The sequence below is a fragment of the Ursus arctos genome, chromosome X (assembly GCF_023065955.2).
Source record: "Ursus arctos isolate Adak ecotype North America chromosome X, UrsArc2.0, whole genome shotgun sequence".
NCBI lineage: Eukaryota > Metazoa > Chordata > Mammalia > Carnivora > Ursidae > Ursus > Ursus arctos.
In genome coordinates this window covers 61,380,157-61,405,365 of record NC_079873.1, presented here as the reverse complement: position 1 = coordinate 61,405,365, position 25,209 = coordinate 61,380,157, and the positions used below count along the sequence as shown (strand labels likewise).

The window sequence follows — 25,209 nt, the reverse complement described above, 5'->3', positions numbered from 1 at the left end:
TAGTTTCTGAAAACCTTATAGATTTCTTTCATCTCTCTAATTTCTGTCAGTTTTTCAGGCATGCTGCCTCCTTTCCATGTGTGTTTAAGTACTTTTGGCCACAAGTTCCTAATACCCCTTAGAGTATTAATATGTGGTAATTCTTTGAGGCCTTGGATAATGTTTGGTTACTCCAGAAAGGATTTGCTGCTGTTTCTGCTAGGGGTCTGGGGATATATTTGTCTCAGATCCCTTGAAGAAGGTATAACTACAATATTTAGATTTAGACTTGAACAGATAATAGCATATATTTAGATTATCAAAACTAAGCCATCGCTTAAAGCCAGCTTTATAGGATCTGCATTAATGTATTGAGGCAGTGAAATAACTGATTTCATTGAGATACTCTTTTTCACTTACTGTTCGTTATATGTAGAATTCTTCTGGGCACCTCTTGGTAGTTTAAAAGTGGCCTTTGAGTCCTACAAGTTAACTGAAGGAGCACTGGAAGAAAGGAAATCAGATTTCTGAAATAGTACAAAGGAATTATTTGATTAGTAAGGATTTTGTGATAAAACAGTGTGGAAATCTTAGAAAGTGTTTCCAAATTCTTAGTGGCCAAACCACTCCCAAGGTTCTTTAGATCAACCCTTTTTAATCATTTATGTGCAAAATTCTTTGAAATTATTTTCAAGAGTTGGGGAAACTCTATAAACTTTATTGATATAGCCCATGGTATTTTATTGTGTTCATCTCCAATTCCCTGTTTATTATAGCTGTATTGATCATCAGAACACTCCAGTGAGACTGGCTTATTTTAATAGTATAATTGTAATTTGTAAGGGGTCAAAAGGGAAATTGAATATAAAAAGCTTTTAGTCTTTATTTTTGGAAAGTTTGCTTTAGCTCTACTGTCTTCATCTTGAATAACTGTGAAGGGTACTTAAGGCAGTGTGGTAGGCTGAATGATGGCCACCTGGAAATGTCAGATCTTACCTAGGTCCTGGAACCTGTGTTACCTTACAAGAAAAGGGGGTTTTTTAGAGGTGATTAAACTAAGGATCTTGAGATGAGGAGATTGTCCTGGATTGTCCAGATGGCTCCTAATTCCAGTTGCAGATATCTTTGCAGGAGAGAGGCAGAAGGAGATTTGATATACACAGAAGAGGAGGAATTGTGACCACAGAGACAAAGATCGATGTGACTGCGAGTCAGGGAATGCCAGCAGCCACCATGTGCCTGAGGAGGCAAGGAATAAATTCTCTCCTGGAGCTTCCAGAGGGAATGTGGGTGGCCCTGTGGACACTGATTTTGGCTCAGTAGGACAGATTTTGGACTTCTGATCTCCCAAGCTGTGAAGGAGTATATTTCTGTGGTCTTAAGATTTTGGGTTTGTGGTGATTTGCTATGGCAGCCCTAGCAAACTAATTGAAGCAGTGAGTTTTCCCAACCATTCTTTTTATGACTTGTACTCTAGCACAACAAGCATCTGAGAACCTTCTTAGAAAGTTTAGATTTCTGTGCCTCATCACACATCTAGGAAATCAGAATTTATATTAATGGAATCCAAGGATGTGTATAACACATTGCCCAGGTGATTCTGATGTGTGCCAAGTTTGACAAACATTTCACTAGGATGCTGTATTGATTTCCTCTTGCTGCTGTAGAAAATTACCACAAATTTGATGGTTTAGAACAACACAAGTTTATTTTCTCATGGATCTGGGGGTTGAAGGTCCAAGGTTAGTGTTACTGGGCTAAAGTCAGCAAGGCTGGTTCCTTCTGGCTGCCCTACGGAGGGAAAATATTTCCTTGTCTTTTTTAACTTCTGGTGGCTGTCTGTATTCTCCATATTCCAAGTATATCAGTCTAATCTGTGCATATGTCATCACATCACCTTCTCCAACTCTCACTTCTGGATCCCTCTTATAGGGACTGTTGTGGTTGCATTGGATCCTCCTGGATAAACTAGGATGGTCTTCTTCAATATCAGGTCCTTATCTTGATTGCATCTGCACATTTTCTTTTTCCATATAGACTAACTCATGGGTGGATTGGAATGTAGATACATTTTGAGACCATTATTCAGTTTACCACAGACCCCATGATAACATTTCATGTAAAAACTGCAGGTGTAAATAAGGTTCAATAACAGATTGTCATGATTAATTAATCATGTATTCACCTAACCATTTTTGGTATATTTTCTAAATAAAGTGATTTGGAGTCAAAAACATTTTTTAAAAAAGATAGAATGATTCAATACTAATTGCCAATGCTCTTTTGAGTAGAGAACATTTTTCTGTGGATATGAATTTGGCTACGTTATTAACATATCCTTTTTATGTGGTTCCATTTCCCACAGAGAATATCAACTCTAATATAAATCGGTGTAGGTAGGAGAAACTGTTTTTTCTCTTCTTAGGTAGAATTTTTTTCCCTTTAAAAATGTCCTCCATTTTCCTATCTTAGCTAGTTAGGCCTTAAAGTCTTATGAAGTTTTTCTATAATGGAAGTTATTTATGATATGTACAAAAGTAGTTTTTGCCCCCACAAATCAAGAATTGGCTTTTAAGTCTTTATTGGAGTATAAAATGGTAAAGTTTATATTACCTTTTTAAAAAAAATCTCTCTTTACATTAATTTTTTTAAGAGAGAGAATGTGAGTGGGGGTTGAGGGACGCCAGAGGGAGAGGCAGAGAGAATCTTAAGCAGACTCTATGCTCAGGATGGAGCCTGATGCAGGGCTTGATCCATGGCCCTGAGATCATGACCTGAGCTGAAATCAAGAGTCAGACACTTAACCAACTGAATCATCCAGGTGCCCTTCCTTTACATTAATTTTTAAAACTCATAAGGTGTTCAGTGATAGAACAACTGGGTAGAAGATCAACAAGGAAGTAGAAGACTTGGAAAACACTATAAACCAACCAGACTTAACAGACCTCTCAAAGAACACTCTATTGAGCTCCCGCAGAATACATATTCCTCTCAAGTGCATGTGGAATATTCTCCAAGATAGACCATAATTTTGATTATAAAACAAGTTTCAATTAACATAGAAGGATAAAATCACACAAAATGTTTTCTTTAACCACATCGGAATGAAATTACAAACCAGTAACAGAAGGAAAGTTAGAACATTCACAAATGTATATAAATAACAGACTCCCAAATAGCCAGTAGATAAAAAGAAGAAATTACAAGGAAAATGAAAAAATATTTAGACATGGATGAAAACAAAAGCACAAGGTACTAACATATGGGATGCAGGTAAAGCATGCTTAAAGAGGGAAAATTATAACTGTAAATGCCTAAATTTAAAAAGAAGAAAGAATAAAGACTAGAGTAGAAATGAATATAAAGGAGGAAAAAACACAGAAAATCATTGAAACCAAAATTTGCTTCTCTGAAAAGATCAACATAATTGATACCTATTTAGCCGTACTTGCATGGTAATAGAGGAGACACAACTAAAATCAGGACTGTGAAAGAACATCACTACTGATATTGTAGAAATAAAAAGTTATAAAGGAATGCTATGAGCAGTTGTATATCAAGAAATTAGATTCCTCATTTTCACAACAATGATTTCTATTATACACAGTGGAAATACCTTTTATAAGGCAAAATAATCACTACCAGATTTTCATGCATTTTTCTTAGTGTTTCATATTAAATTTTCTCTTGCCATGAGTGGAGGCAAGACTTATTGGTAAATTTACATCTTTTAAAACTGTGGACAGAAAAATATGTTATTGCTTAAATGCTGCTTTTTTTGTTTAATCAGCTTTGTTTTGCATCTTACTCCTTTGATAAGTGTCATATAAAGGAAGTGAGTGTTTCATTTTCATTTTGCTTTTATAGAAAAAATGTAATTTTATTGAAATTACTTTGGGCAGAAGAAATTTAATGTTTTCAACATGAAAAACAATTTTCAGGACTACATTTTTTTGCATAAGAGTAGTTGGAAAGTTTCTAAAAGATTGGATACAGAGAGACTTTATTTAAAACAAGAGCTTTTAAGTTTTCATTTAAATTCCAGTTAGTTAGGGGCGCCTAGGTGGCCCAGTTGGTTAAGTGTCCAAGTCTTGGTTTTGGCCCAAGGTCATGATTTCAAGCCCCACCTTGGGTTCCTTGCTCAGTGCAGAGGCTGCTTAAGATTCTGCTCTTTTTCCCCAATAAAATAAAATTTAAAATTCCAGTTAACATACAATGTAAATTTAGTTTCAGGTGTACAATATAATGATTCAACACTTCCATACATCACACTGTGCTCATCATGGCAAGTGCACTCCTTAATTCCCATCACCTCTTTAACCCATCCCCTCACCTGCCTCCCCTCTGCAGTTTTAAAAGAGGAGTGTGTAATCCAGGATCCACAGATGAATTTTGGGGGGTATGTGAACCTGAATAAGAAAAAAATCACATTAATTTTTACTAACCGCCAATGAATTTTTTAAAATTAGCATTTTTTCCAATTATAATGAGGGCAATAAACCATAGTATTAGTGATAACTGTGACTGTTACCAGTAGAAATCAAGTATTTATTTATTTATTTTTATTATGTTAGTCACCATACAGTACATCATTAGTTTTTGATGTAGTGTTCCATGATTCATTGTTTGCGTATAACACCCAGTGCTCCATACAATACCTGCCCTTTATTTCTATTGTTGTTACTGACATCTCAAAATTATTTACCTTTATCAGGACTTCAGAATCTCAGATAATTCTTAGACTTGCTGCTATATTTTGTTATTTAATGCATTAACAAAGAACACATATTACTGTTCACAAATATGTTTAATATTTTGATAATTTATATATAATGGGTTTCTTTTGTTTTCCTATTTTATGTGTTTCAAAACATTATTCAAAGAAAGATTTCTGTAAACTTCTCTATACTGCCAAAAGAGTCCACAGCACAGATAAAGTTAAAATCCCTAATTTAGAAGCATGTTGGTTGACAAAGAGAATTCTTTCTTTTCTAAGTTTTTATTTAAATTCCAGTTAGTTAACATACAGTGTCATTAGTTTTAGTTGTACAGTTTGGTGATTCAGTACTTCATACAACACCTGGTGCTCATCACAAGTGCACTCCTTAATTCCCATCACCTATTTAACCCATCCCTCCACCCACCTCCCCTGACATAGAGAATTCTTATGTCTTAACATTAACTACTTTTTTTTGATCAGGTGTAGGTAATAGCAGTGAAGGTGGAAGAGGAAAGGCAGGTGCAAAACTTTTCCAAGATTTTCAGATGTTAAGTAGAATCTGGACTCACCCTTGGTGTTTGCAGCTGGACTACATTAGCAAAGAAAATAAGGTAAATCAGGTACCTAAAATCGATTAAGACATATCTGTTGGAAGCAGAATAACTTTAGGAATAAGGTTGATCTATATAGACTTACTGCATATTGGAATTTTCCTTTGCTTTGAAGTACAGTAATTCAGTCTATTTTATTTCTAGTTAATTTCTGTATGTTAGAATGCAGTATGATTATGGAAGGAGTATTAAACGTTATTCTTAACATCTGTATAACCATGGTAGAATGATAAAAATTTAAAAAGTAACAGTGGGTCATTAGTATTAACTAAACAGTAGACTTAATTGGATTTCATCAGTTTTTGTACTTATGTCCTTTTTCTTCTCCATGATTCAATCCAAGATTTCACATTGCATTTGTAATCATATATGTGATGTCTCCTTTCTTTTTTCTAATCAGTTCTTTCTTATCCCATGACATTTAACTTATCCTCAGGTAAAGTAAACATCATTATAATTTCCAATATAAGTTGAAATAAACTATTAAAACATTCATCTTTGTTTTCTTCTAGGGATACTTTGATGAAGACAGTATGGATGAATTTATAGCTTCAGATTCCGATGAAACCTCCATGAGTTTAAGCTCCGATGATTATACAAAGTAAATGGAATTATTTTTGTGTCCTGTGTTGACACATTTAAAATACCTAATTGCTGATTGTTCTCTCATAATTGACATTTGTATCTTTACTGTGTGCTTTCCTAACAGTTTGAATTTGTTCCTTTTATAGAAAGAAGAAAACAAAGGGGAAAAAAGGGAAAAAAGATAGTAGCTCAAGTGGAAGTGGCAGTGACAATGATGTTGAAGTGATTAAAGTCTGGAATTCAAGATCTCGAGGAGGTGGTGAAGGAAATGTGGATGAAACAGGAAGCAATCCCTCAGTTTCATTAAAGCTGGAAGAAAGTGAGTCTACTGAATGTTGCCTTTATAATGGAACATTGATTTAGAAATTATCATGTCCATGCTTTTTTCAGTTATTCATTTGTCCTTACTATTTCACACAAAGGAATATCTTTCCTAGATGCTTTTAGTAACATCTAGGATAATCAGGTCACATAATAACAAATATCTGGTGAATGTTTAATTACAAGCAAGCCGTTATGCTGTCTCTGATATTTAAGAGAAAAAGAAGAAAGAAAAAAGAAAAATTAATGTTCATTTACATGTATATAAACTAAATGCTGTATTTCCACTACATGTATTAGCTAACTTAATTCTTACATAGACTTACAATGCTCTTGACATCTTTATTTTTATAAATGATTTGTAGAAGTGGGTTGAGTAATATTCCATTTTACACACACACACACACACACACACACCACGTCTTCTTTATCCATTCTTATGTCAGTGGACTTCTGGGATTTCCCCACAGTATGGCTATTGTTGATAGTGCTGCTATAAGCATCAGGGTACATGTATCCCTTCAAATATGTATTTTTGTATCTTTTGGGTAAATACCTATTAGTGCAATTGCTGGATCATAGGGTAGTTCTGTTTTAACATTTTAAGGAACCTCATACTGTTCTCCAGAGTGCCTGCAGCATTCCCACCAACAGTATAAGAGGGTTCCCCTTTCTCTGTACCCTCACCAATACCTTTTGTTTCTTCTGTTGCTAATTTTAGCCATCCTGACAAGTATGAGATGGTATCTCATCATGGTTTTGATTTGTATTTCCCTGCTGATGAGTGATGTTGAGCATTTTTTCATTTGTTAGCCGTCTGTATGTCTTTTTTGGAAAAGTGTCTATTAATGCCTTCTGCCCATTTATTAACTGGATTATTTTTTGGGGGGTGTTGAGTTTGATAAGTTCTTTGTAGATTTTGTATACTAACCCTTTATCAGATATGTTTTTTGCAGATATCTTCTCCCATTCTGTAGGCTGCCTTATAGTTTTGTTGATTGTTTCCTTCACTTTGCGGAAGCTTTTTACCTTGATGAAGTCCCAGTAGTTCATTTTTGCGTTTGTTTTCCTTGCCTTTGGTGATGTGTCTAGTAAGAAGTTGCTATGGCTGAGGTCAGTGAGGTTTCTGCCTGTGTTCTCCTCTATCACCTCTCTTCTCTTTCTCTCCTTTTCTTGTGCATGAGTGTACACAAAAGTGAAAGTGAATTTTCTATCAGCTGAAGTTGTCTTGACCCGTATCTACATTTGAAGGATTAGTGTTGAGGCTCCTTATACTCTTGGTGCAGCCTGACTGGGTGTCTAGGAACTCCAACATTGAGACAAATGTCTGAATATTTTAAATATAAAATATCTAAAGACAGAACAGTGTAAATAGCTCTAAATATTTGTCATCTGAGAGTCATATAGCAAAGGAATTGACTGGTGAAGAAAAGAGAGATATGGAGGCCAGCTTCGTGAATGACCCTGGATTCAAAGAAGCTTGGCTGGTTTTAGGCCTGCACCTGAACTAATTTCTGTTTTCAAGAGAACAGGTGACAGAAAGTATACTTGGAAGAAAAATAGCTGAGAACTTCCTTACTCTGGGGAGGGAAACACACATCCAGATCCAGGTGGCACAGAAAACTGCCATCAAAATCAACAAAAACAGACCAACACCAAGATATTTTCTAATTAAATTTGTAAAATATAGTGATAAAGAAAAATATCTTTAAAAAAAGCAGGACGAAAGAAGTCCTTAACTTAAAAGGGATAACCCATAAGGCTAGCTGGAGATTTCGCAACAGAAATGTGGCAAGCCAGAAGAGAGTGGCACAATATATTCAAAGTGCTGAAAGGGAAAAATATGCAACCAAGAATACTTTACCAACAAAGCTGTGATTCAGAATAAATAGAAGGAGAGATAAAGAGTTTCCCAGACAGACAGAAACTAAAGGAGTTCATGACCACTAAACTAGCCCTGCAAGAAATATTAAAGGGGACTCTTTAAGTGGGAAAGAAAGACCAGAAGCGACAAAGTCCAGAAAGGAACAGAAAAAATCTCCAGAAACAACAACAAAACAAGTAATACAATGGCACTAAATACGTATCTATCAATAATCATTCTGAATGTAAATGGACTAAAATGCTCTAGTCAGAATGGATACAAAAACAAGACCCATCTATATGATGACTACAAGAGAACCATTTTAGACCTAAAGACACCTTCAGATTGAAAGTGAGGTGATGGAGAAACATTTATCTCACAAATGGATGTCAAAAGAAAGTCAGAGTAGCCATACTTATATCAGACAAACTAGGTTTTAACCAAAGACTGTAATAGGAGATGAAGAAGCTCACTATATCGTAATAAAGGGGTCTATCCAACAAGAAGATCTAAGAATTGTAAATATTTATGCCCCCAACTTGGAAGAACCCAAATATATAAAACTATTAATAACAAATGTAAAGGAATTCATTGATAGTAATACAATAATAGTAGGTGACATTAAACCCCACTTACATCAATGGACAGATCATCTAAGTAGAAAATCAACAAGGAAACAATGGCTTTGAATGGCACACTGTACTAGATGTACTTAACAGATATATTCAGAACATTTCATTCTAACAGAGTAGAATACACATTCCTTTCTAGTGCACATGGAATTTTCTCCAGAAGAGGTCACATTCTAGGTCACAAATCAGGCCTCCACAAGTACGTAGATTGAGATCACACCATACATATTTTCTGACCACAATGCTATGAAACTTGAAGTCAAACACAAGAAAAAATTTGGGAAGAACACAAATACATGGAGGTTAAAGAACATGCTACTAAAGAATGAATGGATTGACCAGTCAATTAAGAAATACATGGAAACAGATGAAAATGAAAACATGACTGTTCAGAAATTTTAGGATGCAGCAAAGGTGGTGCTAAGAGGGAGTATATAGCAATACAGGCCTTTCTCAAGAACCAAGAAAAATCTCAAAAACACACAAACCTACCCTTACACCTAAAGGAGCTAGAAAAAGAACAACAAATGGGGAGAAGAAGGGAAGTAATAAAGATTAGAGCAAATAAATGAAATACAAACTGAAAAAAACATTAGAACAGATCAATGAAACCAAGAGCTGGTTCTTTGAAAAAAAATTAATAAAATTGATAAATCCCTAGCCAGACTTATCAAAAAGAAAAGAGAAAGGACCCAAATAAATAGATTTCACTAACGAGAGAGGAGAGATCACAACAAAGACAACAGATATACAAAGAAGACAATATTATGAAAAACTGTATGCCAACAAATTGGACAACTAGAAGAAATGGATACATTCTTAGAAGCATATAAAATACCAAAACTGAAACAGGAGCAAATAGAAAATTGGAACAGATTGATAACTTGCAATGAAATTGAACCAGAAATCAAAAAACGTCCAACAAACAGAAGTCCAGGAACAAATGGCTTCCCAGGGGAATTCTACCAAACATTTACAGAAGAGCTAATATCTATTCCTCTCAGACTATTCCAAAATATAGAAAAGGAAGGAAAACTTCCCAATTCATTTTATGAGGACAGCATTACCCTGATAGCAAAACCAGATAAAAAGTCCCCTAAAAAAGAGAACTATAAGCTAATAATATAGATGCACATAGATGCAAAATTCTCAGTAAAATTCTAGCAAATGAAACTCAACAATACGTTTTATAAAATCATTCACAGTGATCATGTGAGACTTATTACTGGGTTGCAAGGGTGGTTCAGCATTCACAGATCAATCAGCGTGATATACTACATTAATAAAAGAAAGGATAAGAACCATAAAATCATTTCAGTAGATGCAGAAAAACTTTTATATAGTACAGCATCCATTCATGATAAAAACCCTCAACAATGTAGGTTTAGAGGGAGCATACCTCATCATCATAAAGGCCATATATGAAAAACCCACAGCTAATATCATGCCCAGTTGGGGAAACTTGGAAGCTTTTTCTCTGTGGTCAGTAGCAAGACAGGGATGTCTATTCTCACCACTGTTGTTTAACATAGTGCTGGAAGTCCTACTCACAGCAGTCAGACAACAAAAAGAAAGAAAAGACATCCAGACTGGCAAGGAAGAAGTAAAACTTTCACTATTTGCAGATGACAAGATAATCTATATAGAAAACCCAAAAGACTCCACCAAAAAAGCTGCTAGAACTGATACATGAATTCAGTAAAAAGGCAGGATACAAAATGAATGTAGAGAAATCTTTTGGATTTCTATACACCAATAATGAAGCAGTATAAACAGAAATTAAGGAATCAGTCTCATTTACAATTTTACCAAAAGTAAGAAGATAGGTAGGAATACACTCAGCCAAGAAGGTGAAAGACCTGTACACTGGAAAGAATAAAACACTGATGAAAGAAATTGAAGAGGACACAAAGAAACAGAAAGACATTCCATGCTCATGGATTGGAGGAACAAACATTGTCAAAATGTCTACGCTATCTAAAGCAATCTACATATTTAATGCTATCCCTATCAAAATACCAAGAGCATTTTTCACAGAGCTAGAACAAACAATCCTAAGATTTGTATGGAACCACCAAATAACCTCAAGTAGCCAAGCAACCTTGAAAAAGAAACAAAAGGTGGAGGCATCACAATTTCTGTCTTCAAGGTATATTATACAGCTGTATTAATCAAAATAGTATGGTGTGGTACAAAAATACTCACATAGATTAATGGAACAGAATCAAAAACCCAGAAATGAACCTACAATCCTATGGACAGTTAGTCTTTGACAAAGCAGGAAAGAATATCTAATGGGAGAAATAATGTTTCTTCAACAAATGGTGTTGTGAAAACTGGACAGCAACATGCAAAAGAATGAAATAGGACCACTTTATTACACCATACACAAATAAAAATTCAGAATGAATGAAAGACATAACTGTGAGAACTGAAACCATAAAAATCCTAGAAAAGAACACAGGCAGTAATATCTCTGACATCGGCTGTAGCAAGTTGTTTCTAGATGTCTCCTGAGGCAAGGGAAGTAAAAGCAAAAATAAACCATTGGGACTTCCATCTGCACAGTGAAGGTAACAACCAACAAAACTAAAAGGCGGCCTTTGGAATGGGAGAAGATATTTGCAGATTACATATCTGATAAAGGGTTAGTATCTGGAATATATAAAGAACCTCTAAACCTCAACACCCCAAAAATGAACAATCAAAGTAAAAATGCACAACCAACATGAATAGACATTTTTCCAAAGGAGACATACAGATGGCCAACAGAGGCCATTTATCAGGGAAATGGAAGTCAAAACTACAATGAGATACCACCTCACACCTGTCACAATGGCTAAAATGATCAACAATACAAACAACAGACGCTGATGAGAATATGGAAAAAAAGGAACACTTTTGTGGTGTTGGTGGGAATGCAAACTGGTGCAGCCACTCTGGAAAACAGTATGAAGATTCCTCAGAAAGTTAAAAATAGAACTACTCTATGATCCTGTAATTGCACTACTGGGTTTTTACCCATAAAAGACAAATTAATTCAAAAGGATATATGCACCCCCATGTGTACAACAGCAATTATCAGTAATAGCTAAGTTATGGAACAAGCCCTCCTGTCCATCTATGGACAAATGGATAAAGAAGAGGTGGTATATAATTACAATGGAATATTACTCAACCATCAAAAAGAATGAAATCTTGACTTTTGAAATGACATGGATAGAACTAGAGAATACTATACTAAGCAAAATAAGTCAGTCTAAGAATGATAAATACCCTATGATTTCACTTATATGTGGAATTTAAGAAACAGATTGTAACAGTAAAGGGACAAAAAGGGAGAGGCAAACCAGGAAACAGACTCTTAACTGTAGAGAACAAAGTGATGGTTATCAGAGGGGCAATGGATGGGGGAATGGGTTAAATAGGTGATGGGGATTGAGGAGAACACTTATGATGAGCACTGGGTGTTGTATGAAAGTGTTGAATCACTATATTGTACACCTGAAAGTGATACTACACTAATTAAAATAAAAACTTCAAAAAATAAAATAGAAAACATTTCTTTCTTTACTACCTTATTGGAATAGGCAGATAGCAGCCTAACCACAGACCTTGGCTTACTTCTCTTAGAAATCAGGGGGATAGTAAAAATTAAACTACCAAATTTTCTTCCTTGTTCTTCTCTGCTGTTGTCCCATAAAGGCAATTTATTATCAGTGTTAATCTTCCAATTAGATTTAAAGAGTACTTTTCTAAGAATAGTAAAGGAGTGATTCTAGTTTAAGTTAATAGGAAGCTTCTGTTATCTCCATCCCTGCTCTCCCAGTCTGACTTTTCACTTAAATTTCTCCTCAGTCATCTCTGAACTGAAAATAGAAATAGCTTAAAATTTATGTGTTCCTGGGAATGGTTTTCTTTTTAAAATATTCTTGTTGAAATTTTTTTTTTGTAAGTTTTGATTAGGAGAACAGGGAGAGTAGACTAACTGGTATGTCAGATTTTGCTGTAAATGGGTTAAATAAAAGTGCTCTGAGGTCTTGATCCCTTTGTCACTTAGAAGTACAAGTGGGGTCTGAGGTAGCTGGGTTACCTTCAGAAATGACTAGCCTCTTCCATTTTCTCCTGGTATGTTTATGTAAGCATTATTGTTTTTCACATATGTCATAAGGTGAAAATGTTTGGAAAGAATTGGGGCAGAGAGCTGGTGGCTACATGTTGTGAACTTAAAAGCAGATAGGGAAGGCTGTGGGTTCCAAATGACAAAGTTTTAGGTGTGTGCAGTCAAACAGAAATCATTCATATATAGATGTATTTTATATTTTCTTCAGCTGCATACATGTATAGCCTGTCAGAAATATTTTCCACAACAAATGATGATAAAAATCTATTTTTGTCTTTTAGATCTAGATTAACTCTAAATAAGGCTGAGTAGATCATAGTATGTGGACATATGTAGCTGGTACTGTGTACCTTTTTTAAAACATAATTATTTTCTTATAGGAAATATAAGAAAACCTGAATAAAAAGGATTAAAGGGCCAAAATGTTGTATTTAGAATTTGAAATAGATACTAAATAAGTAGATGGCTATAATTGAGTTTTAATAATATTTTCACTGCATATTTCATTTTTACTTCAGAGTTGCTATTTAATTCTTTTTACAGTAGCTTTCTCAATGTTTACAGAAGCAACATCTTGAATAAATATTTTAAGTTAACCTTAACAGTATCCATATTTCTGTGTTTTAGTATTTTATTAGGACAGTTTTTATTTATTTATTTATTTATTTAAAATATTTTTTATTATAATACTTTTTTATTATATTATGTTAGTCACCATACAAGTGCAATTGCTGTAAATTGAATACTTTGAAGGAGTTTATATACTCATTTCCTCATTTAATAAAACTGTCCTCCAGGACAGTAAATACTAGGTATTTACCCCAAAGATACAAATATAGTGATCTGAAAGGGCACCTGCATCCCAATGTTTATAGCAGCAATGTCCACAATAGCCAAACTATGGAAAGAGCCCAGATGTCCATGGACAGGTGAATGGATAAAGAAAATGTGGTGTGTGTGTGTGTGTGTGCGCACACACACACACAATGGAATACTACTCAGCCATCAAAAAAAGAAATCTTGCCATGTGCAACGACATGGATGGAACTAGAAGGTATTATGCTAAGAGAAACAAGTCAACCAGAGAAAGACAATTATCATATGATCTCACTCATATGTGGAATTTAAGATTGAAACCGAGGATCATAGGGGAAGGGGAGGGAAAAATAAAGCAAGACAAAATCAGAGAGGGAGAGAAACCATAAGAGACTTTTAATCATAGGAAACAAACTGAGAATTGCTGGAGGGGAGGGGGGTTAGGGGATGGGGTAACTGGGTGATGGACATTGAGGAGGGCACGTGATGTAATGAGCACTGGGTATTGTATAAGATTGATGAATCACTGAACTCTGCCCCTGAAACTAATAATATACTGTATGTTAATTGAATTTATTTTTTTTATTTTTTTTTTAAAGATTTTATTTATTTATTCGACAGAGATAGAGACAGCCAGCGAGAGAGGGGACGCAAGCAGGGGGAGTGGGAGAGGAAGAAGCAGGCTCATAGCGGAAGAGCCTGATGTGGGGCTCAACCCCATAATGCCGGGACCACGCCCTGAGCCGAAGGCAGACACTCAACCGCTGTGCCATCCAGGAGCCCCTGAATTTAAATTAACAAAACAAAGTATTTATTAGTTTGCTGTTTTTAGATTAAGCATTATTGGTGAGCATTTACACTTTAAAATGTATGTAATTTATTATATGGACATAAACTTTTGTGACAGAATCCTTGTACATGATATAGGACCATAATATTAGCACTAATATACTACATTTATTCATTCAACAAATATTTATTTGAGTGCTTAATATGGTCTAGGCACTGCTGTAGAAGCTTGGATTATATCAGTCAACAAAGTGCACTCCTAGAGCTTAACATTCTACTACTAGTACTATATATATATACATAATACTTTAATGATATGGCTACTTTTCTTTATAAAACTACAGTGTATCCTGATGCAAATATGGTAGTTAAATACATATTTAGAAAAATGTGCTTCAAGGGGCGCCTGGGTGGCGCAGTCATTAAACATCTGCCTTCGGCTCAGGGCGTGATCCCGGCGTTCTGGGATCGAGCCCCACATCAGGCTCCTCCTCTGGGAGCCTGCTTCTTCCCCTCCCACTCCCCCTGCTTGTGTTCCTGCTCTCGCTGGCCATCTCTGTGTGTCAAATAAATAAATAAAATCTTAAAAAAAACAACAACAAAAAACACCTTCAGTTTCCAGATGAGACGCACTCCTTAAAAAAAAAAAAAGAAAAATGTGCTTCAAGAAATTAGGGGTAAAGTTGTTGCTTTTTATTTGTTTGTATTTCTTTTGTGCCTTACCTTGTAAGAATTCTATGATATCCAGAGTAGATATTAAGGAGTGGCTTTAATTGATTAATTTACTGTTTTTTGTCATGTATATAAGGACAGTTATAACAGAAGTAATAGTTAATCCATGTAGATGTTGAAGTAAGAATATTCAACATGAAACCTGTTTGTAAGTTTTAATTACATATTCAGGATATTTATTAGCTCGAGTAGCCCTTATTTCTCTGGTACAGTTTTTATTTTTTTATTTTTTTAAAGATTTTATTTATTTATTTGACAGAGAGAGACAGCCAGCGAGAGAGGGAACACAAGCAGGGGGAGTGGGAGAGGAAGAAGCAGGCTCCCAGTGGAGGAGCCTGATGTAGGGCTCGATCCCAGAACGCCAGGATCACGCCCTGAGCCAAAGGCAGACGCTTAATGACTGAGCCACCCAGGCGCCCCGAGTTATTATTTTTTTAGACATTACTGTGAAGTATTTTGATTATATCCAGTAGGATCAAAATTAGAATGGAATCTTTTGCACAGAAATTATCACCTATCCTAAGCTTTGAGATTTCTTACCTAGCTGCCACATTTTTACTAACTTTCTGCTAGCATTTTTTTATTGCTAACATTTTCACTTTAGTTAAAATACCTTTATTATAAATGGGTACCCATTACTGAAGTTATGTGCAATATGTGGAACTGTAGAATTCCCTAAAGGCATTTGTTATTTGCCAGTTATAAAAAGGAGTTTAGTTAACATTGGCTTGATAAGCTTTTTCGGTGGCCCCCAAGACCACCCTCAGGTTCAGTGATTCATAAGACTTAGCATAGTCATATTCAGGTCTATGATTTATTACAATGAAAGGGTACAAAGCAAAATCAGCAAAGGGAAAAAACAGATGGGGCAGAGTCCAGCAGAAACCAGGCATAACCTTCTAAGAGTCTTCTCCCAATGGAGTCACCCAAGAAGTACTAATTTCTCCAGAAATAGGTTATGATAATATATGTGGAGTGTCATCTACCAAAGAAGCTCATAAGAGACCAAGTACCTAAGTTTCTTTTTATGTGTTTTAAACACAATGCTGCCTGGCTCTTACCAAATCTCAGACTCCCAGAAAGAAAACGGATGTTCAGAACAAACCACATTGTACAAACTGATCTAGGCACAGTGAGCCATTCTTAATCAGGGAAAGTTTTATATTAGTACAAGGAACTGTGTACCATTCAAGTGCCCAGACAACAGCCTAAGGCCAGCCGTGCAAATGAGACTTCCTAAGATGAAATTTCAGTTGATTCTTTTTTTTCTTAATGTTTTTCTATTATATTATCTTAGTCACCATACAGTACATCCCCGGTTTCCGATGTAAAGCTCGATGCTTCATTAGTTGCGTATAACACCCAGTGCACCATGCAATACGTGCCCTCCTTACTACCCATCACCAGCCTATCCCATTCCCCCACCCCCCTCCCCTCTGAAGCCCTCAGTTTGTTTCTCAGACTCCATAGTCTCTCATGCTTCATTCCCCCTTCTGATTACCCACCCTTTCTTTATCCCTTTCTTCCCCTACTGATCTTCCTAGTTCTTATGTTCCATAGATGAGAGAAAACATACGATAATTGTCTTTCTCTGCTTGACTTATTTCACTTAGCATTATCTCCTCCAGTGCCATCCATGTTGCAGCAAATGTTGACAACTCGTTCTTTCTGATGGCTGAGTAATATTCCATTGTATATATGGACCACAACTTCTTAATCCAGTCATCTGTTGAAGGGCATCTCGGTTCCTTCCACGATTTGGCTATTGTGGATAATCCTGCTATGAACATTGGGGTGCATATGGCCCTCTTCTTCACTACATCTCTATCTTTGGGGTAAATAGCCAGTAGTGCAATGGCTGGGTCATAGGGTAGCTCAATTTTTAACTTTTTAAGGGACCTCCACACTGTTTTCCAGAGTGGCTGTACCAACTTGCATTCCCACCAACAATGTAGGAGGGATCCCCTTTCTCCACATCCTCTCCAGCACTTGTTGTTTCTTGCCTTGTCAATTTTTGCCATCCTAACTAGCGTAAGGTGGTATCTTAGTGTGATTTTGATTTGAATTTCCCTGATGGCTAATGATTTTGAACATTTTTTCATGTGTCTGTTAGCCATTTGTATGCCATCACTGGAAAAGTGTTCATATCTTCTGCCCAATTTATGATTTGTTTATTTGCCTCTTGCTTATTGAGTTTGAGAAGTTCTTTGTAGATCTTGGATACGTCTTTTATCTGTAGCATCATTTGCAAATATCTTCTCCCATTCCGTGGGCTGCCTCTTGTTTTCTTGACTGTTTCCTTGGCTGTGCAGAAGCTTTTTATCTTGAGGAAGTCCCACAAGTTCATTTTTTCTTTTGTTTCTCTTGCCTGTGGAGATGTGTCATGAAAAGGTTGCTTTGGCCGATGTCGTGAGGTTGCTGCCTATGTTCTCCTCTAGGATTTTGATGGATTCCTGTCTCACGTCGAGGTCTTTCGTCCATTTGGAGTTTATCTTTGTGTATGGTGTGAGAGAGTGGTCAAGTTTCATTCTTTTGCATGTAGCTGTCCAATTTTCCCAGCACCATTTATTGAAGAGACTGTCTTTTTTCCACCGGATGTTTTTTCCTGCTTTATCAAAGATTAGTTGCCAAAGAGCCGAGGGTCCATTTCTGGGTTCTCTATTCTGTTCCATTGGTCTATGTGTCTGTTTTTGTGCCAGTACCATGCTGTCTTTGTGATCACAGCTTTGTAGTACAGCTTGAAATCCAGCAACGTGATGCCCCCAGCTTTGTTTTTCCTTTTCAACAATTTCTTGGCCATTCGGGGCCTTTTCTGGTTCCACACAAATTTAAGGACTATTTGTTCCAGTTCCTTGAAAAATGTCCTCGGCATTTTGATCGTGATAGCATTGAAAGTGTAGATTGCTCTGGGTAGCATGGATATTTTAACTATGTTAATTCTTCCGATCCATGAGCATGGAATATTTTTCCATCTTTTTGTGTCTTCCTCAATGTCTTTCAAGAGTGATTTATAGGTTCTAGAATATAGGTCCTTTACGTCTCTGGTTAAGTTAATTCCAAGGTAACGTATGGTTTTTGGTGCTATTGTAAATGGGATGGATTCCCTAATTTCTCTTTCTTCAGTCTCATTGTTCGTGTATAGAAATGCAACTGATTTCTGAGCATTGATTTTGTATCCCGCCACATTACTGAATTGCTCTATAACTTCTAATAGTTCGGGTGTGGATTCCTTTGGGTTTTCCATATAGAATATCATGTCGTCTGCGAAGAGAGACATTTTGACTTCTTCTTTGTCGATTTGGATACCTTTTATCCCTTTTTGTTGTCTGATTGCTGTTGCAAGGACTTCTAGTACTATGTTGAATAATAGTGGTGAGAGTTGGCATCCTTGTCGTGTTCCTGATCTTAAGGGAAAGGCTTCCAGCTTTTCCCCATTGAGAATGATATTTGCTGTAGGCTTTTCATAGATGGCTTTTATGGGGTTGAGAAATGTACCCTCTATCTGTACACTCTGAAGTGTTTTAATCAAGAAAGGATGCTGTATTTTGTCAAATGCTTTTTCTGCATCTATTGAGAGGATTATATGGTTCCTGAGTCTTTTCTTCTTGATATGATGTATCACGCTGATCGATTTGCGAATGTTGACCCACCCGGGCATCCCAGGTATGAATCCCACTTGGTCATGACGGATAATCCTTTTAATGTACTGTTGGATTCTATTAGCCAGGATCTTGTTGAGGATTTTGGTGTCCATATTCATTAGGGAAATCGGTCTGTAATTCTCCTTTTTGATGGGGTCTTTGCCTGGTTTGGGGATCAAGGTAATATTGGCCTCATAGAATGAGTTTGGTAGCTTTCCTTCTGTTTCTATTTTTTGAAATAGCTTTAGGAGAGTAGGTATTATTTCTTCTTTGAATGTTTGGTAGAATTCCCCAGGAAAACCATCCGGGCCTGGAGTTTTGTTTTTTGGAAGGTTTTTATCTCTGACTCAACCTCTTCATTATTAATTGGCCTGTTTAAAAAAATCAGTTTCTTCCTGTTTCAGTCTTGGTAGTTTATAGGTTTCCAGGAAGGATTCCATCTCTTCCAGATTGCTTAATTTATTGACATATAGCTGTTGATAAAAGTTTGTAATAATCCTTCCAATTTCATTGGTGTTGGTTGTGACCTCTCCTTTTTCATTCATAATTTTATTAATTTGGGTCCTTTCTCTATTCCTTTAGATAAGCCTTGCCAGCAGTTTGTCAATTTTATTAATTCTCTCAAAGAACCAGCTCTAGTCCTATTGATCTACTCTACTGTACTTCTGGTTTCTAATTCATTGATTTCTGCTCTAATCTTGGTCAAGTACTTCCTCGTGAGTGGATTAGGCCTGTTCCTCTGTTGCTGTTCCAGCTTCTTGAGGTGAGAATATAAAAACTGCTTTTTAGATTTTTCTGTTTTTTTGGGTGAGGCTTGGATGGCTATGTATTTCCCCCTTAGGACTGCCTTTGCAGTATTCCATAGTTGTTGGACTGTTGTGTTTTCATTCTCGTTGGTCTCCATATATTGTTTAAGTTGATTTTTGATTTCCTGGTTTATCGAGTCATTCCTGAGCAGGATGGTTCTTAGTCTCCAAGTGTTTGAGTTTCTTCCAAATTTTTCCTTGTGCTTGAGTTCCAATTTCAGAGCGTTGTGGTCTGAGAATATTCAGGGGATAATTTCAGTCTTTTGGTATCGGGTGAGACCTGTTTTGTGTCCCAGAACATGGACTATTCTTGGGTGTGTTCCATGGGTATTAGAATAGAATGAGTATTCTTTGGTTCTGGGGTGTAGCATTCTATATATATCTATGAGGTCCAACTCGTCAAGTATGGCATTCAAAGCTCTTGTTTCTATGTTGGTTTTCTGCTCCAGTGCTCTGTCTATTGCTGATAGTGGAGTGTTGAGGTCTCCTACTATTAACGTATTTTTATCCATATGTCTCTTTATTCTGGTTAAGAGTTGGCTTGTGTATCTTGCTGCTTCTCTGTTGGGGGCATATATATTTATAATTGTCATATCCACTTATTGGATACATCCTTTAAAAATAATATAGTGCACTTCTGTGTCTCTAACTATAGTCTTTAAAATCCAATCTGTCTGATATGAGAATTGCTATCCCAGCTTTCTTTTGAGGTCCATTGGCATGAAAGATGGTATTCCATCCCTTTACTTTATTCTGAATGTATCTTTAGGTTCAAAATGAGTCTCTTGTAGACAGCAGATGGATGGGTCATGTCTTTTTATCCAATCTGCAACCCTGTGGTGTTTTATGGGAGCTCTTAGGCCATTTACATTGAGACTGATTATTGAGAGATACTATTTTAATGATGCCATGTTGCCAATAAAGTCTTTGTTTCTATCGATTGTGACTTTCTGTTGTGTATCACTTTTGGGGCTTTTTTACCTTTATAGAACCCCCCTTAATATCTCCTGTAGGGCTGGTTTCGTGGTTACGAAATTGGTCAGTGACTGGCGATTCTGGAAGGTCTTTATTTCTCCATCCTTCTGAATCACAGCCTTGCTGGATAAAGGATCCTTGGCTGCATGTTTTTCTCTGAAAGAGCTTTAAAAATGCCCCCCCAACCCTTTCTCTCATTCCAGGTCTGTGTAGAGCGGTCTCACGTAATTCTGATACCTTTGCCTTGGTACGTGAGAAATTTCTTTGCCCTGGCCACTTTCAATACTGTATCCTTGGATCTAATATTGCCAATTGCAGTATGACGTGATGTGGTGTAGGTTTGTCGTGGTTGAGCTTGGGAGGGGTCCTCTCTGCCTCTTGGACACGAATGTTTGTTTCCCTTGCTAGATTAGGGAAGTTTTCAGCTACAATTTGTTCAAATATCTCTTCTAGACCTCTGTTTTTCTCCACCCCGTCAGGGATGCCGATGATTCTGACATTGGAACATTTCATTGAGTCAGTAATCTCCCGTAACCTACATTCCTGAGCATGGATTTTTTTGAATCCACATTCTGTTTTAGCTTTTTCTTCTACTAACCCATCCTGCAATTCGCTGATACGTTCTTCTGCCTCATTCACCCTGGCCGTCAGATCCTCTAGTTTTGCCTGCATTTGGCTCATAGAATTTTTAATTTCTGCCAGATTCGCTCTCATTTCCGCTCTTAGAGATTCTATATTCTCATTAACATTTTCGTTAATACTTTTTTCAAGTCTGCACATCATCTTGACCATTGTTACTCTGAATTCCATTTCTGATAATTTGATTATATGCATATCCATTAGTTCTGTGGCAGAGGCCACAGACTAATTGCCTTTTCTTTGCTGGGGGGGATTTCTCCTTCTCGTCATTCTGATGAGGAGAGGTTGTGGGGTTGTCCAGAGCCCAAATTATTGACCGGGACCCAGGCCGTGCGCCCTTGTTTTATAGGGATCTTAGGGATGTGGGCTTCTTGATTTTTCAGCCTGCCTTCTGGGTGAGGGTCCTGCCGCACCGATACTCAGGCAACCCTGTTTGGGTAGAGTCTCCATGTCCCCTGCGAGGTGGGATGGGGATGGGCACACTGTGAGCCGGCATTTCCAGGCTTTTGTTCTCTGGAGGCTTTCCCTGGCGGTTTGCTGTGCCTCTTCTGAGAGTCAGCGCAGCAGTGGCCGAATCTCAGCCTCTGTCTCAGAATAGAGGAATCGCGGACCATTCTCCACTGATGTTCTGGCTACTTTAACTCTGTTACTGTTGGTGCTGCTCAACCCTGCAGCGTCCCGGGATGTGCGCCCCACACCTGGCGTCCCAGCCCTCACTTCCAGGGCCCGTGCGTCTCTGTCCTTTGTGTTTCTAACACCGCCAGCCGCCAGCCGCCCCCGTGCACTCCCGGAGCTCCTGGTCTCAGTTTGGTTCCAGCGAGCACACCAGAGCTCCGTTTCAGTCTGGTGGCGCGCGTTGCCGGTCCGCGAGTCCGCCCGCTCCCCCGTGCAGGTGGCTACCGCTTCCCGGAGCCCGAACGCGGCGGCTCCCTCCCCCTTCCGTTTATCTTCCGATATCTCTGTGCGGTTTCACGGCTCCCCGCTTCATACCTCAATACTCAGCTCTGGAGATGTTCATTTGTAGAGATCCAGATGTATCTTTCTGCGTCTCAGGCTGATTCCGTGGATGTTCAGACTGGTCTGGTACCTATCCAGCTCGACTCAGGGGACTGGCTGAAAAAGGGGTCCGCTACTCCCCTGCCATCTTAACTCCCTCCCAACAAAAAACCAAATTTCAGTTGATTCTTGAAGGATAGTGAAGCATAAAAACAAGTTTGCCAGGCAAAGAAGGGGAGAAAATAATATAAGACATTCTAGGAAAGGTATGGATTCTTGCAAATATGTGACATGTTTAGGCAGTATTTCATTGTGGTTTGAATGTCAGTACATAATGAGCTCTCTATAAGTAATAGAAATCACCAGGACCCAGACACGAAGGAGGAACTGATAATTAAAACTGTAATTTCAAGAATGCTGTGGAAGCCTTAAGAATATGCTAGTCTTGATACTAGCAACTTTGGTTTTTACCAACCCAGGGATAGATAGGATACAAGGCCTTGAGCCCTGTATAATGTGGAGTGTTCTTTGAACCCAGATTAAAGCTGAATCTCTTCGAAGGGTATGTAGTCCATTGAAGAATAGGATGGAAAAAAATTTGCCCATCCATCCAGGGAGATGTCAAGGAAGCTCATCTGTTTCACCCTGGTTTCTGGGTTGAGAAAAATAGTTTCCTTGGGTTCAGAATCATGAGCTTACATAGGTTATGATTTGAATTTACATTACTTAGTCTAAAAATCTCAAGCTGATTGGGTGCTTGGGTGGCTCAGTCAATTGAATGAGGAACTCTTGATTTTATCTCAGGTTATGATCTCAGGGTTGTGGGATCAAGCCCTGTGTGGCTGTCTTCCCTCAGCAGGGAGTCTGCTGGAGATTTCTCTTCCTCCCCTTCCCTTTGCCCCCTCCCCCATGGTTGTGCTCTCTCTCTCTCTCTCTAATAAATAAATAGATCTTTTAAAAATAAAATAAGTAAATACAAATCTCAAGCTGCAATACCTCACAAGTAATCTTGGGTTATTGATTCCCTGGAGCACCTGGAGAGACAGATGCAGAGTAAGTGTGGAGATGTATGATCTCTACCCAGGATTCTCACATACTACGGCTACAACGCAAACAGCATAATTAGATTCTTAAGGGCCTCTGATAATAGAAATATTTGATAAAGACTATAACTATGTTTAAAGTGATAATTTTAAAAAGCAGAAGTGTAAGTTTATGCCAGGAAATTTAAAACTTAGATGAAGTAGACAATATTCCAGAAAAATACAATGAAATTGAGTGTTTATTTGACACTAGCCAAGAATTACAAATAATCTAAATATCTATGAGAATAATGAGGAGATGTTTATAATGTCTATGAGGAGAATAAATGATGGTATATTTGTGCAGTGGAATTCTACATAGCAGTTAGATAACTGATTGAATAAGTCTCACTTTGAGCAAAAAATGAAAAATATATTTAGTGGAAATGTAAGTCATAGAAAGATAACAGTATGTACTGCTTACATATAGTTTGAAAACATGAAAGGCAGTGTACAGTTTAGGGATACATGTGTAGTAAAAATATGAAAACATACACAGAAATAGTAAATACAGAATTTAGGATTTTATTTTGTTGTGTAATAAATTTTATTTTGTTCTTTTACATTTTTAGCATAATTGACACACAACATTACATTAGTTCCGGTGTACAACCTAGTTATTTGACAAGTTTATGCATTATGCTATATTCACTACAAGTGTAGCTACCATCTGTCCCGTTACATTACTATTACGGTATCACTGACTTTTATTGACAATATCATGTGCCTTTTTTTCCCCATAACTTGGTTTGTTCTCTGTATTTATAGGTCTGATTCTGCATTTTGTTTGTTTATTCGTTTGTTTTTGCTTTGTATTGTTTTTAGATTCCCATGACTTACTCATTCCATAACTGGAGGCCTATATCTCCCTCTCCCCTTCGCCCATTTTGCCCAAACCCCCACTCCCTCCCCTCTGGCAGCCATCAGTTTTTTCTCTGTATTTATAGGTTTGATCCTGCTTTTTGTTTGCTTATTCATTTTTTAAAATTCCATTTATGAGTGGAATCATATGGTATTTATCTTTCTCAATCTGACTTATTTCACAAAGCTTAATACCCTCTAAACTGAGAGGGTGTTAGGATTTAGGATTTTAGATACCTCTCAGAAAGACTGGAGGGAAAGAAGAGAATGAGATTGGGTATGTCACATATTAGGTGTCAACTGCATCAGAAGCAGATTTAGCACATGGTAAAATTTAATGAAGATGGGATGTGGGAACATGGCTGTATATATTCTGTACACTTTTGTGAATGTGTAAAATATATATAACAAAAATATGTAAAAATTTAAAATACTTTGCATTAAAAAGCAATTGAGGAAAGGTACAAAAACAGGTAAACCTTATGTTCCTAATTTTGAATTGAACTGTTTATATTTAGATATTTAATAGATTATTTTGTGTTACTTTCTTCTTTTTATCTTTTATAATCAAAGTTTGTGGGGAAAATAACAAAATGATTTAACATGATGTGGTCATTCTGGGATCAATCCCTTTTTGTTTTCCGAATTATATTAGGACCGTGAAATATTTCCTGCCCCTAAGATCTTTTCTTTCTTGATCTCTGAGTCAGTCTGTCTCTTTGCCTTCCCTCTTCTCCCTACCTCTGTCTGTCTCTCTTTGGTTCTCTAGGTCTTTTTCTCTCTAGTCCCTGTTTCTTGGGGTTTGTGTTGGGAGTTATACTCTCTCAGTGCCTGGGGGGGAACGGTTGTCTCTTAGGGTCTCTGTTTTTTGTGCCCCCTGCTCCCAGGTACTGTTTCTCATAGCTGTACTTTCTCAGGGTCTTTCTCTTGCTTAGTCTCTTACTTGGTGTGCCCGCCCCCGCCCCCATGTTTTTCTTCCTTTGCATTCATATGTGCCTGTTTGTGTGTCTCCCTCCCTGTGTCTTTCCCTCTCCTAG

At 37.1% G+C, this 25,209-nt stretch overlaps 1 protein-coding gene across 14 annotated transcripts in view; it reads left to right on the top strand.

Moving 5' to 3' along the window:
- The window catches only part of ATRX (ATRX chromatin remodeler), a 324,331-nt gene that overhangs the window by 221,421 nt on the left and 77,701 nt on the right, over window positions 1-25,209 (top strand). For all 14 annotated transcript variants that reach the window (XM_048213854.2, XM_048213847.2, XM_048213856.2 and 11 more), the window contains 3 exons: window positions 5,180-5,310; window positions 5,823-5,911; window positions 6,042-6,214. In XM_048213854.2, the coding sequence (XP_048069811.1) occupies window positions 5,180-5,310; window positions 5,823-5,911; window positions 6,042-6,214 (393 nt within the window). The remainder of the gene's footprint in view (window positions 1-5,179; window positions 5,311-5,822; window positions 5,912-6,041; window positions 6,215-25,209) is intronic.